This window comes from Colias philodice, chromosome 13 (assembly GCF_061535455.1).
Source record: "Colias philodice isolate Cphi_HAF_F1 chromosome 13, ilColPhil1 Martin Lab GWU primary, whole genome shotgun sequence".
Lineage (NCBI taxonomy): Eukaryota > Metazoa > Arthropoda > Insecta > Lepidoptera > Pieridae > Colias > Colias philodice.
In genome coordinates, this window is record NC_143098.1 from 74,146 (window position 1) to 91,966 (window position 17,821).

General features: G+C 37.1%; 1 protein-coding gene across 1 annotated transcript in view; it reads right to left on the reverse strand.

Moving 5' to 3' along the window:
* Positions 1-1,299: 1,299 nt before the first annotated feature.
* Positions 1,300-17,821, reverse strand: part of LOC149483123 (uncharacterized) — a 65,439-nt gene continuing 48,917 nt past the window's right edge. The window contains exon 2 of the mRNA XM_089702139.1: positions 1,300-1,480. Within this exon, the coding sequence (XP_089558265.1) occupies positions 1,423-1,480 (58 nt within the window). The 3' untranslated portion in view covers positions 1,300-1,422. The remainder of the gene's footprint in view (positions 1,481-17,821) is intronic.

The window sequence follows — 17,821 nt, forward strand, 5'->3', positions numbered from 1 at the left end:
CCGACGTCATCACACTCGTCGGCGGATAATAAATACGGACAGAAACATTTACGTGACGCACAAGGCATAATGAGTTACTGAGGTTCAATTACGCGGGACGTGTAGCGGTGCGCCGCTCCGTGACGCGTCTCCGCTCTCGAACGTCACCGCTCTACTCGGTTGGCGCCGCGCCGGTGCAGATTCGCGTCGAGATCAAAATATATCGTATACATTGAAATACTCCGTTGTGACACAAACTTAGGTGTTAAAGAACCTATTTACAATAATGCTGACACACGTGGCAGCTAAACGGATAACAAATATTAATTGCGTCAACAAAACTATTGCACGTGGAGACAAATGTAACAAAACGAAGTCAGCTTACACAATTTTGTAAAACGTTTACAACAGATAGGGTGACGAGTATAGTCCTTCGCCGAGCCAACGTTAAGGGCGAATCTGGCCGGCTCCGAGCATAACATAAATGCACCTTCACTTAACTTGTCTAACTACGATATACACATACAGTTCTGATTGCACTCAGTGGCGACCGGACGCCCGACGCCGCGCTATACATTTAATATAAATATCACAACTAAACAATAACATCATGCGTAAAGCATTTTCCGTCACTAAACCCGACCTGAGGCGTCGTCTCGTAACTCGAAGGATATGATAGGGAGCGCCCACGCACCCGCCCGAATGTCGCCTTTGAAAGCTACGCAGCAATAGTGAAGGTCGCTCGAACGCGAGGGGTGTTTGCGGACGAAGGTGTTGCGCTCAGCAACGCCGCGCACCGTGCGAACCCGGCCGTCTGCCGTGTGCCCCGGCGGCTGCCGTAGGTGCATATAGTGACGGCATTACGAGGTGTCGATTGATATAAAAGATATACCTAGTATGTAACCGTTGAAATCTTTTGAGGTATTAGTACTTTTAAAAGCATTCTACTTAAACCCTATAAGTATGTATTTACAAAAAAGATACATATAATTCAATGCGAGTTCGCCCGGTGCGTGGCGTGCCGGCTGCTGCGGCGAGCGAGGCGAGGCGGGATGGGGACCAGGCGACACGGGACCTAGCGACGTCGGACGGATCAATTCGTTCAGCGGACATCGACATCGGTACTACGGTTTACATAAACAACACAATAGTTCACTAAAAAACATAGAAAAATAACATTTTAGCCTCCAAACTTAACGCTACCCAGTCTCCGCGAATTATTCACTTTGTGTTTTCACTTCCCGAAGAGTTTAAATATTAAATATTAAAAAAATTAGGAAAGTCGATTATGCGATAGTGGAACTAAACGTGCGATCACTGGACGAAGCTCCCGTGTGTCCTGTGTGCCGGCGGGTGCGGGGCGCGAGGGCGCAGGGCGCGAGGGCGCGGGGCGCGGGGGCGCAGTCAGGGCGCGGGCGGCGGCGGCCCGCGCGGGGCGCGCGGTCAGTCGCCCGTCGCAGTCACCGTCGTCCAACTCCACGGACTGTTGTAGCTTTTTTGGCTGAAAACAAAATACATGCACATATTTTAGCAATAGTTTTGATAATTCATCAAAATATGAATATTCAACAAGGAAATTCAACCGTAGCAAAACAGGGTATCTATCATTCGAACGTGCAAGATGAGCGACTGCACTTTTAGAAATTGGAACATAATATATATAAATATTTACAACATAATGGGGTCTCTAGTTTTTATATACCTATAGGAAACTCTCGGAAACGAAAACGCTCATTGGGCGAATAACGTTGTGGTCAGAGTAAGAAGTCCACATCGCAAACGTATGACTACGTAACACAAGAGCGGCTCGTCTGCTGGCGACACGTCACTCGAGCCAGGCGCTAATCATTAGCAGCTCGCCACTCGCCGACATTTCCAAACTCCCGCTAACACGCCACCTACACCTACTCTCGACACTTCGCCCTGCCGTGTCACGTCACGAGGGTAATGGAGATGTGTTTGTCGCCTAATATTTACTAATTGTAAAGTCAAAACTACGATTGATGGGAATCTTCTGCCTTCTCTGTAGGTATTATGCTTAGAGTATAATACATACTCTAAAGTCTAAGGTATTATGGTTTAGGTATGATAAATTTAATATGAAACGAAGTTGGAAGACTTTTAACCCAAAATCGACTGAATAGACTTTTGTGTCTAAAGTAGGTATAAACCTAACGTTAGGTTAGGTTTATATATACTTTACTTGAACTCTGATAAAATTGTTACCAAAGATATCATTAAAATTTAGGGCTAATCGTTACAGTTTCACTACGATAAAGTAACTGTAAGTTTGCAGCATTTTTCTATAAAACTAATATCTACTGTGTATACTAAAAATTAAAATGTAACTGCTAGATTAGAAATTTCCATAATGGAACAATATTGCCGAGATGTTTATATCGCTTCGCAAGGGAAAGCACAGGGCGAGGGAAAGTATCCGTGCCTGTCCACAACAGCAATTTGCTAGCACTAAATATTAGCAGAGAAAGTTTAGCCGCGCCGAGAGGGCGTGCTGAGCTGCGGGTTGGATGCACTGACGACTTGCATCTCGCGCGATCACACGTGCACGCACACCCGAGGAGTCAATTGGACACAATGCGGGTCACGGCCCGCGGGTCAGCTGGCTGCGACTGCCGAAGTGCTCTGCTGCGCTTTACATTTTCGGTACTACCATGTGCATATTATGTAGTAAAAGTGTAATTTGTAGACTTTAGGTACACCACTCATCTATCGTAGAAGCCAAAGGTTGTAGATACCAAAGGATAGATCCTAATAAATATGGATGAATAATTTTATTTACAGGATAACATTTTATACTTTTATAAGATAATATAATTTCACCATCGTCATCATCAGCAGATTGTCGACGCAGGCGTGCATCGTAAGATATTCCTAAATCAGCTCAAGAATAGAATATTGGTAAATATTTTGTCATTTGTATATTTTAGACGACTATGATTATATTCTGTAGGTATATATGTCAGCAGGATACACACGTACATAAAGGAGCCAAGTGTTGACTCGGCTCCTCACTTGTCTGTACTCACTCGACACAGCCGAGTCACGAGTGCCGGTCACTCCGCGCCCTCGAGCCGCTCTGCTCCTCCCGAAGTGACTACGTTCAGTCTGCTCTCTTGTATATGTATGACGCCTCGAAAGTTTGATTACGAGCAATCGTTTGTAGAAATATCCAACCTTGATAAAATCATATCACGATGTCTAAGTAAATATTTTCTGAATTATACAATATTATATTAAAATACGGTAGAACGACTGAAAACGCCAGCGCAGTGAATTAAAAACAATGGTTTTGATAACATAACAGCGTTTGTTTGTCAGCGTCTGGATTAGCGAGCGATAACAAAACGATAGAATCGATATTTGTTAGCGAGTTACAAAACCAATTAGACTTGTTATTGTTAACGAGATAAAAGGATAGAATATAACACCGCGGGCTAGCCTGGGCGGGGATGTCTAATTTTATTCCTCCAACTAAACGAGTAGGTAAGTACCTACCCACTTCTTTTTGTTTACTTCATCCTACACAGTTTATTATTTAAATAATATTACAAAGCTTTAAGTTTTAATTCGAGATTATCCCGTGAAGGACAAGAGCTTATCACTATCACAAGTCACAACATAGTATGTATAAAACAAAGTCGCTTTCTCTTCCCTAGGTATGTCCCTTTGTATGCTTAAATCTTTAAAACTACGCAACGGATTTTAGTGCGGTTTTTTTTAATAGATACCTAGAATGATTGAAGAGGAAGGTTTAAGTATATTATAATTGTATATAATTTATTAGGTTTTAGACAAAGCTGGCGAAGCCACGGGCGGAAGGCTAGTCAATATAATAAAAAATTCGCTGATAAAATCTGGTAATTAATAATTATGTATTTATAACTCGTATTTATTTACGTCCCACGTTTAAATTTGTTTAACATTCTAAGTGCAAATTGTTACAAAATGTTACAAACAGCTTGTATTTGTTACATCTGCGGTGGGAGTACGCACGGGGTGGCGCAGGGGTGTGTCTCCCGGCCTCCCCTGCTCCCCCTCCCGTCCCCCGCGCTCGCCGCGCGCCCCTCACCCCACAGCAACCCAACCCCCCCCCGCCCCGTGCCTTACGTCCCCGCGCCTGCGACCTGCTCCACACATTTACGTATTTGTATTTATTATTTTTAACATACGCAACATAAAAAGTAATAATACAAGAGCGTTGGTTTATAGTTTATACCTACAATTATTAAAACTTAGGTAGGTAAACTCTGAAATAAATTGAAATATGTACTTACATAATAGGTATTTACTTTCGTGGGACGGGATTACTTATTTTGAAATTTTTGTGAAGAGTCAAACAGATAGTTAATAACGGTTTTTATCTATACTAATATTATAAAGAGGAAAAGTTTGTAAGTATGTATGTAAGTATGTATGTATGTATGGTTTTCACGCAAAAACTACTGGACCGATTTCAAAAATTCTTTCACCATTAGAAAGCTGCATCTTTACTGAGCAACATAGGCTATATTGCATTTTCAAAAAAATTAGAGATCCTTACCAAAAATGCAATAATGTAACCCAAGGTGTAAAAAAATCCTCAATAAAACTTCTGTCATCGCGTGCGCTGCGGAATCTATTGAAGATAGAACAAAAAAATGTTCTACAGTATTATAGAATGGATCAATATCTACAAGAAAGTCCGCGATACCATATGTCCATCTTCAGTAGTTATGTTACTACAACAACTTTTTTACGTTTTCAAAGTAAATAGAAGTGCCGACAGTAATCAAACCATGTTATCCATACACATATATTAATCCTTATCCCATTAAATGATGTTTTATTATAGACTGTTTCAATACCAGCAAAATACTTTTTAAATGAAAAGAATTGGATATTCCATTCAAAAGATATAACGAATTTAAAAGTGTCAATCTACAGAAAATAGTAGGTATACTGTTCGAGCAGGCCGTAGTGCGGGGGTCACGGAGGAATTCTACCAATATGCGTCTTGACGGAACACAGTGGGGTTTTGGTCGGTAGGAATCCGACATAACCCACGGCCCCTCCCCTGGAGGCCGTGGGTATCTATGAAAGATTTCCCCACTAAAACAAAAAAAAAAAGGCCGTAGTGCGGGACGGGGTAAAGGTGATTTTCATGTCCGACCTATAGTAGACTTTTCACTGTAAAGATATCGCTATCTATGCGGGTGAAACCGCAGGGCATTGCTAGTAATAAATAAGATATTTTTTAACAGAAACCTAGTTTTAGTACCCACAATCAAGTGCGCACAATTGCATCGCTTTCTCGACACCAGGCTCGCTAATCCTGTTAGCTAGTGAGCTGTCAATGTAGCGTGATCTATCCCTTACTATCCCCTCTCCTGCCCTCCGCCCCCCACACCTCCACCCCGCACTCTACTTGCTCTATGTAACGAGGTTTGACACATAATTGGATAAAAGCATTTTATGAAAATTACAATAGTACTGAATCGGGTGTCCAATTGAATCTGTGAATCTAGGAAGTGATTTAAAATTTAATTAAAAACTATAAAGATGAATTTTTAATTTAGGTATGGCTGATACTAATAGGTACCTTTTTAAAACTCAAATTATCTTACAACACTCAACAGGTTATTTTAGGTTATGTATTACTAGCGACCCGCCCCGGCTTCGCACGGGTGCAATGCTGATACTAAATACATTATACACTACAGAAAAACTGTGAACGTTGTAGGTATATAAAAACAGCGACCCGCTTCGGCTTCGCACGGGTATAAAATACGGGCCGGCCGGTACTGCCGCAAACGCTACGTCCCGCAATTTTTAAATCTGTAATATCTTCGAAAATATTCACTTAAATCATACGGTGTAAAGGGCCATATAGATCTATATTAAATGAACAATGTATTCAAGGTATTCAATTGGTTAAGGATTAATGATGTATTGGTTAAAATCGCTTCGAAAATTAGCCATTATTTGTCGTAAAAAGTAAACGACAAAAAAAAGTTATTGTGGGTTATCCATAAGAGATAGACATATACCATCGCGGACTTTTCTGTAGACCTTTTCAATGTGTATAATACTTAGTACATTATTTTGATAAAACTCGTAGGGTTCAGCCTGCGTTTGCAATGTAAGCGGAAAAAATGTAATTTTTTACGACATCACATTAGAAACCACAAAAATAACAGTACTTCTCCAACCGGAAGGAAGTTAGCGCGGAAAGTTTATTTTTTTTTATTATTAATATCTCAAAAAATTGCTCCTTAAATGCTCCATCAGAATCTGTAATTGCTCCACTTCTATAATTATTAGTTTATTTATAATAAATTTAAAAAAAAATCCAAATACTGAAAACTTGATTTCCCTATAGAATGAAAAATATTCAATTTTCATAGAAAATTTTTTTGCAAAAAAATTGCTCCCGATTTGCTCTATCAATTACAAAAAAAATTTATTTAATTTTGATAATTTTTACAATAATTAACTGAAAAACTATGTTTGCATAGTAAACTACTGCGCTGTGACGTCATCAATTATTGTCGTTGCGACGCATAAGGGTCATAGGTATTTACACGTATCAGCACTGCAGCGATATCTATTAAGACCTTAATGTTTATGTTTTCTTATTTATATTATTTACTAGATTTCCGCCCGCGGCTTCGCCCGCGCAGTCAAAGAAAAGCCCTCATAGTTCCCGTTCCCATGGGATTTCCGGGATTGCGTCATTTTCTCGAGATAGCCTATGTCCTTTCTCGGGTATCAAAATATCTCCATACCAAATTTCATGAAAATTGGTTCAGTAGTTTAGGCGTGATTGAGTAACAGACAGACAGACAGAGTTACTTTCGCATTTATAATATGTATTAGTATGGATACCTAGTGATTGAGTCAACAATTGAATAACAAGTGTAAGTACTATTTTATTCAATAATAATGAACAATTAATAAATATTTCTACTGTCAATCATCATCAAAGTATTAAATTGGTATTAATAATTGAATTTGAATTTCTGTTTACTATAAGAAAAATTAATATGCACTTTTTATTTCAGGGTGTGAAGGGATTCAGTCAAGGAGTTTTAAATTATTGAAGAGTGGTATTATTTAGAAGTAGGGTTCGCGAAAAAAATTGAGCCCTACTTTTATATAATCACCTGAAAATTTTTCATTAGAGTATAATTAATAATTCTTTATAATTATATGAAGAATTATTTTTGACAATAGGTTTTACATAAAAATTTTACTTATTACATAAATTAATTATTGAGTTTCATCTAGCAAAAGTTGAAAGAAACAGATATTATTATGTATTTAAAATCATTCTTATCATAGGTATGTTTATAAACATTTCCCTACCCATCCCTAAACTCGCATATTACGTTTATTCGTATTATTAAAACTTCAAGTAATTTTTAATTAATTTGTGTTTCAGTCGCTTGTTTCATCTTTCGGTGTCAAGTTGCTATCGTTTGCGGGAACTATGCGGGTTTTCCTTTGAAAACGCGGGCGAAGCGGCGGGCAGAAATCTAGTAAATAATATGTATAAATAAGAAAACATAAACATTAAGGTCTACAGATATCGCTGCAGTGCTGATACATGTAAATATGGCCCCTATGCGTCGCAACAGCAATAATTGATGACGTCACAGCGCAGTAGTTTACTATGTAAACATAGTTTTTCAGTCAACTATTGTAAAAATTATCAAAATTAAATAATTTTTTTTTGTAATTGATAGAGCAAATCGGGAGCAATTTTTTTGCAAAAAAATTTTTTATGAAAAGTGAATATTTTTCATTCTATAGGGAAATCAAGTTTTCAGTATTTGGATTATTTTAAAAATTAATTATAAATAAACTAATAATTGTAGAAGTGGAGCAATTACAGATTCTGATGGAGCATTTAAGGAGCAATTTTTTGAGATATTAATAATTAAAAAAAATAAACTTTCCGCGCTAACTTCCTTCCGGTTCTTCTCCACTATTTAATGGATGTTATTATACATAATATAAACCTTCCTCTTGAATCACTCTATCTATTTAAAAAAACCGCATCAAAATTCATTGCGTAGTTTCAAAGATTTAAGCGTACAAAGGGACATAGGGATATAGGGACATAGGGACAGAGAAAGCGACTTTGTTTTATACTATGTAGTGATGATTCTTATGTTAACTTATAAATGAAATGTGTGAAATATCTATACCTAATCTTTGAAATAAATGTCTCTCTGAACCTAAAAAGGTAATCATCTGCCATGCAATCTGCTCTTCTGTCGACATATTTAACTATAACTTTATAAGTAGATGCACAATTATTCTTAGGTATTTCCGTTAATTCTTAGCGTTTAAATTTCCTCGACAACTCTTTAATTAATTAGACGACTCATTAACAATAAGTACGCAAGAGTAAGAATTTTATATCGGGGGTCCTCCCCAGTCCTCTGGCCCCTGCACTTGTACAACTATAAGTTAAGGGAGAGGGTCATTACAAGCAATTAGAAATTATAATGGGTTATTTTTATGTTTTTAAATTGAAAACGGCAGTTATGTACTGGTATGGTATGAATCGTTAAGCGCTAACAATATTTATGCGTGTACTAGTTATTATTCTGTGGTGTAGGTGAAACAATCTTCGACTTACCTATATCTAATGTTTTAAATTGTATTGTCATAATAAAAGACGCGGCATCTGTATTGTTAGATATTTATACAGGGTGCCCCGTTTATAGTGGTCCAAAAATTTTTTTCAGCTTGAGAGCATCATGAGTAATCATTTAAAACAAACTTTAGTTAAGCGAAAACTTATGGTTTAGAAATTATGATTTTTTTTATAAATAATCCGGAGTTTCAATATTTTTGTCACAAAACCACTCTGTTATGAAAACTACTGGACCGAATTGAATGAAATTTGGTATAGGTATAGCGCAATAACCTACCTATCGCACTATAGACTCATCTTGTGTAAATAATTAAACTGCATTTTTTTATTTTAACTTTTTCTGTAGTTTTTTGAATTTCTCGGCAAAATATTGATTTTTCGAAAAAATCCTGTGAAAAAAAAATGTACCACCAAGGTTTTGCTGGTACTGCTAAAAACTACCTTAACATAGGGTTATTCTTGACACAAAAAATCATAGTTGTCCTTCGATTGTAACATCTTCAAAAACAACATCATGTACATTAAAGCATGGAAATCGAAATATTACGAAATTTACCATAATTTAATTTTTCATTTCATGATGCTCTCAAGCTGAAAAAAATTTTTGGACCACTATAAACGGGGCACCCTGTATATTGTGCTTATAAAATATGTCATTCGTATGCCATAATAAAGGTAATTGGTAAAGACTACATAATGTAAATAGAGACATGGACTCTATTCGCAGTCTTCTGACTTTATTTACCTATAACTAGCGACCCGCCCCGGCTTCGCACGGGTGCAATGGCGGCCGGCCGGTACCGCCGCAAACGCTACGTCCCGCAATTTTGAAATCTGTAATATCTTCGAAAATATTCTCTTTAATCATACGGTGTAAAGGGCCATATAGATCTATATTAAATGAACAATGTATTCAAAGTATTTAATTCGTTAAGGATTAATGCTGTAATGGTTAAAATCGCTTCGGAAATTAACCATTATTTGTCGTAAAAAGTAAATGACAAAAAAAAGTTATTGTGGGTTATCCATAATAGATAGACATATACCATCGCGGACTTTTCTGTAGACCTTTTCAATGTGTACAATACTTAGTACTTACATTATTTTGATAAAACTCGTAGGGTTGAGCCTGCGTTTGCAATGTAAGCGGAAAAAATGTAATTATGTATTTACAACATCACATTACAAACCTCAAAAATAACAGTACTTCTCCACTATTTAATGGGTGTTATTATACATATAAACCTTCCTCTTGAATCACTCTATCTGTTAAAAAACCCCGCATCAAAATCCGTTGCGTAGTTTCAAAGATTTAAGCGTACAAAGGGATTAAGGGACATAGGGACAGAGAAAGCGACTTTGTTTTAATTGCTCTTTAAATCGTTTGTTAGGATATGGAAAATTAAATACACTATTGACCTGTAGGTAAATATAAGTAACGTGTACCTATGTAAATATATCGAAACAAACTAAACTAAATATCGAATGAAATTATTAGCCTGGTACAATATTTTATAAGACCAAAGAAAATTACTATAACATTTAACAAATATAACAAGCAGCGCAGGCTGGTAATGAAAGCTGTCAAGTTTTCAGTTTGCAGTAAGTTATGGTTTGAGCTGGTCGAGATAGATGACGTCACGTGATGTGCGCTGCGGCCTGCGGGGTGCTGCGGGCGAGGCGGGCGCTCGCTCGCGGTGTTGTTCCTGCTAACGGCACGCTTTACCACGGACCACATAGTTGCTTCGCCGTTTTTACAGAACGCGCAAAAAAAATAATAGAGTTACATAACTGTGTCTACAAATGGAAGACGTTTTTAGCCTGCACGTTTTCTATTTAATAAAACTTAGGAATATTATCTACCCATATAAAACACTCGTAAATTTGTAATCTACGAGTGGGTATGAAATCTCGCATATATATGAATGCCAGAAAAAAAAACGGTTTAAACTTTACAACATTTAAAAAGGTAAAATAGAATATTGAAAAATATGTCTATAGTAGCGGAACTATTAAGTAGGTACTTTTGATTAAACATTTTATAAATAGAAAAGTAAATTCAAAAAAACTTCCCTTAAGCTCTACCTTTTTTACTTTTGGGTTAAAAGACAGTATATAGCTAAAATAACGGACGTATTAATCTTATATATATAAAAATGAAACGCAAAATGTGTTGGTAAGCGCATAACTCGAGAACGGCTGAACCGATTTCGATAATTCTTTTTTTATTATATTCCTTGAAGTACGAGGATGGTTCTTATGTAGAGAAAACGTAAATATGTACCACGGGCGAAGCCGGGGCGGACCGCTAGTAATTTATAATTATGATGCTTAATAGCGTTCATATTGACTTATATGTCAACTCTATTAGGTATATTAACACAGTTTATGTTTTTTTTGTTTTTGTTTAGCAATTAGCAAGTTTTGCAAGAAAGGTTTCCTTAGCGTTTTTAGCGTATTAAAATTTAAAAACACAACATCGGTATCGGTGTTGTCCGTGTTTGCAAAGTAAAGGGCTTAGCTTGTGTATGATAAATGATAATTATAATGATCCCTTCGTTCGGCATTTTTTGAAATACATAATTAAAAATCTATTCATATTGCGTTTAATAATGCGAGCAAATTCCTCTTTACTTTTTATTAGTGAAGCCTTTTTACTCATATAACATGATTATTTTTTGTGTTTTCATACAAGTTTCTGGTGACATGTAATAAACACGACAGGCGGCTCCAGGTACCTGATGTGGTACAAAGGGTAGACTACAAGCCCGCATAGGACAAAAATATGGGTCAAATGAACCACCATGGGACATATCTAGAACGATAGCAGAGCAAAAAATAATAAGATTCATCACTATGCCGTCACTTGTAAGCTGTCCAACTGAGTGCAGATGAGAATTGAAAAGTACAGGTAGACTCGGTAAATTTTGGTCATATATTTTTGTACGGCATTCTTAACCATCGATAGATCCATTAAAAATAATAAGAAACCGCTCAGTGCCGTACAAAAATGGTGGTCCACCAAGTCGGCATTTTTATTTAATTTCCGAGAGTTACCGGGGGTAAATTTGGTCATTTGACCATGTACGGCATCTGTGTCATACTATTGCTATACTGCTTTTAATCCATTATTCCGCAACGCCGTACAAAAATCATGGGGACAAGGGGAAAAAATCGAGAGTTGTAATCCCCTCTCTTTCCCCACTCCAGGGGGTCATTTGACACAACACGAAATAAATTTATTTTTAAAGTATTTTATGCATAGATAATATTTTTTCATGTGCCGTACATTTTCGTTGGTTCAAAGGGGAAAAATCTGAAAAAGAAAAAAATCCATATAACGAAATATTTGCTTTATATTTTTATAATAAAATATAAATATACATTAATATTAAGAAGCTCGAGGTGGTTAATTATCACCTTGGAAAGTCGGAGTCAGGTGGAATGGACTCCGTTAAATTGATGAACTAATAAAAAAGCTATGAACGAAAAGATGTGAATTATATGCAATCAGTCCATGAATACAGGTAAAGTCACAAGCAAATGCTAGTGTACATATTCTCATATTCAAAATGTACAAGTAAAGCGCTTTCAAATGATACCAAACACTGCATATTTATCTTAACTTTATTTTTTTACTCTGTATGTTTTGTCCGCTAGAGGGCGCCACATTAGATTTTGTGAAACCCCATATAGCCTTTAGCTAGCTGGTCGTTGGTTATCCAGTGAACAATTCAGACGCCTCTAATGATATGTCATTTGTCGAATTCTGATAAGTAGTTTAGAAGTTACGAGGGAATAGATGAACATGCATACATGACCTGTAAACAACCATAACCCTCCTTTTGCTTTGCCGTAGTTGGGTAAAAATATGTTAATGCCGTACTGTATCAAATGGCCATAAAGCACTCTTAAAATTGTAGCTTTCGTCGCTTTCATCAGCCTAAAAGATGTGGTCTGCACAAAAATGTACGGCATCGTTTTTTCCTAATTTATCTATGTTAATACTATTTAAAACAACGGATAAAGTGTAGAAAACTATTATATTTCATTAATCTACGATGTTTAAACTTTAACAAAATTTCTGGTTTTGCATTTCTCTATAACTTTTTTTAGAACGGTTTCTTTTGAACGGCAATACTATACAACAATTGAATTTTACAATATCATGTTAAAAAAAAAGTTCCCGTACAGGGTCAAATGACCTTACAGCTCTTTATATCAAGAATTCGATGAAATTAAGATGATTATTGGTATACATTTAAAAGAACAATTATTTTTTGACGGCATTGCTTTTAATAGTACTTTTGAGTGCTAGATAATGTTTTGGAACCGAAGCCGTACTTAGTCAAATGACCCCCTGGAGTGGGGAAAGAGAGGGGATTGCATCTCTCGATTTTTTCCCCTTGTCCCCATGATTTTTGTACGGCGTTGCGGAATAATGGATTAAAAGCAGTATAGCAATAGTATGACACAGATGCCGTACATGGTCAAATGACCAAATTTACCCCCGGTAACTCTCGGAAATTAAATAAAAATTCCGACTTGGTGGACCCACATTTTTGTACGGCACTGAGCGGTTTCTTATTATTTTTAATGGATCTATCGATGGTTAAGAATGCCGTACAAAAATATATGACCAAAATTTACCGAGTCTACCTGTACTTTTCAATTCTCATCTGCACTCAGTTGGACAGCTTACAAGTGACGGCATAGTGATGAATCTTATTATTTTTTGCTCTGCTATCGTTCTAGATATGTCCCCTGGTGGTTCATTTGACCCATATTTTTGTCCTATGCGGGCTTGTAGTCTAGGGGTTAGGGGAGATGACAGGGCGAGATGCTCACGAGCTCCAAACTTGACTCATTTGAATATAGATTAGTTTGGGATGTTAGTGTGAAGGTCTTCCGCAGACTAGTGGCGTGCAGCGGCGCGCCTCGCTAATAAGTAGGTAAGGTAACGGCACCAGTGGTGGACAAGCATCCAGTAATGGACAAAATAAATATTAAATTTAAATATTAAGACCAAAATGAACGTTATATAATTTGGCAATACTTAAAATAAAAGTTTGGTTCATAAGCTATCAAAATACGACATTTCATCTTATTCGGCCAAAATGTTTGAAGATGGCAGAACGTTATGTTTAGTTGCTGCAACTCGTTTCGAAGAAATCCGTTTTTACTAAGAAAATCCTTAAGGAAGTGAGGACACAATTTTGGTTATAAGAATTTTTGTATAAATGTCAGCAAAATTTTATATTACTTTTATTTATAGTAGTTAAGTGTACGAAATATTACACGATTTAGTATCATGATAGGTTATGTTGTTTAAATAAAATTCATCAGTGTCCATAACTGGATTTAATTCTATGGATATATCCATTTATGGACATATGTCGAAAATAAACTTTTTTTAAAGGTATTAATTACATGCGCTTTTCTGTATTGTCTTTTCTTTCTGATTAATCATATACCTATCACGACCATTTCAAACAAAGGGTTCCAATATTGTACAACAATTGTCCATGACTGGATTTGCTTAGGTTCCTATAATGGACATTCATATTTTTTGTTAAAATTACACTAATGGGTCCAACAACATAATATCTATCTAAACATGAAGAATATATTTTAGAACAATGGGTCATTATGTGCTGTGCGACTCGTTCTCGACTTCATTCTCTATCACTGCGTAGAAAAATCGCATACTTATGCGTATTGTAACGCATCTATCATAGAGAGTTCTCTGATGAACTGTTTGGATCGTTGTCTGCTGCTAAATTTCACCACCATATAGCACACACGCTTAAATTTCATCCACACCATTTTGACAACAGTTTAAAAAAAGCTTTTTACCTCGTGCTACAATTTTGAATCCATATCGATGGACCGATCAGATTAAGGCTGCTGGCGGATTCAGATTGGCGATTCACTTCACGAGTGTAGCGGAATGCCAGGAAACAGAGAGATATGGCGGAACATCGTGAAGCGGGTAACATCTACCCCCCTAGAGTGATATGACGAAGAAGAAGAAGTCCCAAAATGGATGGAATGGCAGTACTTTTTTTAGTTATATTTTTCATCCCTGACTTATTGAGAAAATAAAACCATATTGGTGTTTCTTAACGGACATAACTCGTATTTAACGATGCATTTGTCCAATTTTTGCATAGAAAATGGAAATTAAGATTGTTTTAAATATTATAAGTATGCAAAATAATTAATAAGTACTATTTTTTATAAATACATCCCCAATTTATTGTATACCAATCATCATTTTCAAAATTCTATTGATAACTATAAGTCTTCTCCAAGTGTAAATAACTGGAGAAACGACATTAGGTACAGTCCATAAATGGGTGTTCATAACTGGATGTTGTCCAAAACTGGGTGTCCATCATTAGATTTTTCACTGTCCAACACTGGTGCAAAAAAGTGGTTTTTTAATTTATAAATAACTTAATTATTTATGCATTGTAATCTTTTTTCTAACATTGGTTACGTTAAACTAACATTGAACTAAAGGTATAACTAAACAATATCCAATAAAGTTAAAAAACCTACGAGAAATTTGTAAAAAACTTCAATTTTTTCCTTAATCTGTACAAGACTGGTGCCGTTACGTTAAGCATAGTTATTTGTGTATGACATAACAGGTAATGTGCGAAAATTTATGCTATTTAAAAATATCAGTTCATCGATTTTCTCCATGGTAGTAGGTGCATTTTATAAAATAAAAGTGTATGTAGGTACCTCGTATAGCGTACGAGTAGCGTGGCGTACGAGCGTAGGTACCTACTATAGCGTATTGAAATAATTATAAAATGTATTAGTTTCAAATTATTTGAATAAAGGACCCAAAAGGTAAGACGTTCCAACTTTCAACATTATCTACTGGCTTCAAGAATACTGGAAACAACAATTTAACTGCAAATGTGAGAAGAACGGAAGTAGCATTTTGAGCCAAGTTCGTAAACATATGTTAATTCAAATTAATTCCAAATATATTCCATTTTAATTAATATGACGTTAATGTTGAATTATTAAACATTCCACAAGTAGAGCGGACCAGCGAACTGAACAGAAGTTATTTGAATTAATTTTATTAATTATGTTAATTCATTTCACCCGTGCTCACCGCGGGATTTACATTTAATCAATGTAACATTCGAATATATTATTAAAACAGTATTCGATAAAGTCGATACGAAATAAAATTATATATATGTATTTGACGGGCCCACATTTCTTGCAACGCAACGTCGAAAGTAGGGTTGTCATCGCGTCCTGTCGGCGCAGATGCGGTCGCTACGAAGCTCCCACGGCCCACGACGCAGGCTGCAATTTTTGCAGAAAACAAAACCCCCGAGGGACCGCGAACAGGAAGTTATATATAATTAACGAGTTTTTCCCGGACGCCGTTCATCCCGCGCTGCGTGTCAGTGACGGCTCGATGTGGGTCAGGGATGCGGCGGGCGCGGGGCACGGGAGCGCTGGGCGTGAGGCCCGGGGCGCAAGGCGCAGGGCGCGGGCCGGGGCCGCGGCCGCGCTGCACTCCAGCGATCAAGAGTAGCGACCTCCGCGTGTCAAGTGTCAAGCAATGACTTATCGATGAATTATGAAATTGAGTTACTGTAAATACAAGATACAAGTAAACTGATGACAAAACTATAAATTGTCACTAGTAGAAGAGATAATAATAATAATATGACTTGATCCAGATGATACCTAATTGTGATCATCTCAAGAAAATTGAAAGCGTATCGTTTTAATGTTCGCAACAAATCTTGAATTGACGGTTTTTTAATTCTGAAACTTCAATTGAAATATGCATTGACAGAAACATTCCAGAAATAATTTACTACTTTGAAAATAAGTATTTATGGAATTGTGGGTAGCGGTGATAAGACGACGAGATAAGAATACATAACTTTGTCACATGGAACATTTACAACAGTCCCATTTGTAAATTGTAACGCACAGGTCGGCGCGAGGCTGGCCAGGGCTCTTCCGGCAGAGCGCTGAACGCCTGAAGCTGAAGGCACATAAAAAGAGAGTTATCGCTGCGAGGGCGCGCGTTCCCTCCGCGCCGCTGAACATTAACGTGTTATGGCCTATAAAAGACGGAGAAATGCTCGCTAATGTATAAAACTAGCTCAAATCGCTCCACGCCGCAGTTAGGTAGTTACAAAATAACATATTTCTGCCATAATGGTCGGTCAAACTACCATAAATCTATACATTCCCGGAATAACGTTACATTTTACGAGATGTAATCTTAGCCACAAGTCACAACGACACAAGTTTCCTAAGAGAAGTACCAAAGCCACAAACAAAACTCTTGTAATAATTAATGTCGTACCTTGGCGCCAATTAGACAATTAGTTATCTAGTTATCTACTTAAAAAATAAAAATACGTCAAATCGAATTGGACACGAATGTAAAATTATTACAATAATGAATGAATTATCCAAGTCATGCCACATGCCATTGTACAAACGTGGTGCAAACAATATCGACCAAATAAACACAAATCGTTTCTTTTATTCACTACTTAATTAAGTACCGAATAAACGGTATCGTAATCGTACGTAGGTAGAGCGAAGTAATTGGTGCAAATTCAGTGTCAGTGGCATGAATAGTGAAAGAAATAGCTCTAATTGTAGACTTTATTATAGAGATTTTATGTATTTATTTACATATTCTATAAAATGTTTGGTACTGCTTGGTTGCCGTTCACTCGTCAAGGAAGTATTTTTCGTGTTTGGCTCGAATTTGGAGATGTACATAGATCAAAGTCTGAAATAACGTAGGGACCACATGGGATTATCATTTATCTGGACATTTCACAAGAGAGATGGGGATATAACTTAAAAAAAATATTTTATTGCAAATAATTATTTATATACAAGTTTATGGGCGCTATCCCGTGAGTCGGGCTCGTTGGCCGACATCCATGACAGGGTACAGAGCGTGTGTCGGCTTGTCGATGCGAGTCTTATTGTAAAAGAAAGCTAAGTGTATGTGCGAGCGGAAACGGATGTCGTTTGTAATGCAAGATATCTGCGCGGAGCCGGCGCCGGCGCCCCGGGCCTTTCCCCGTGCCCTGCTACCCGGGCCCCTTCCCCGCGCCCTGCGCCCCGGGCCCCGCGCCCCGGGCCTCACAACGCACGCCG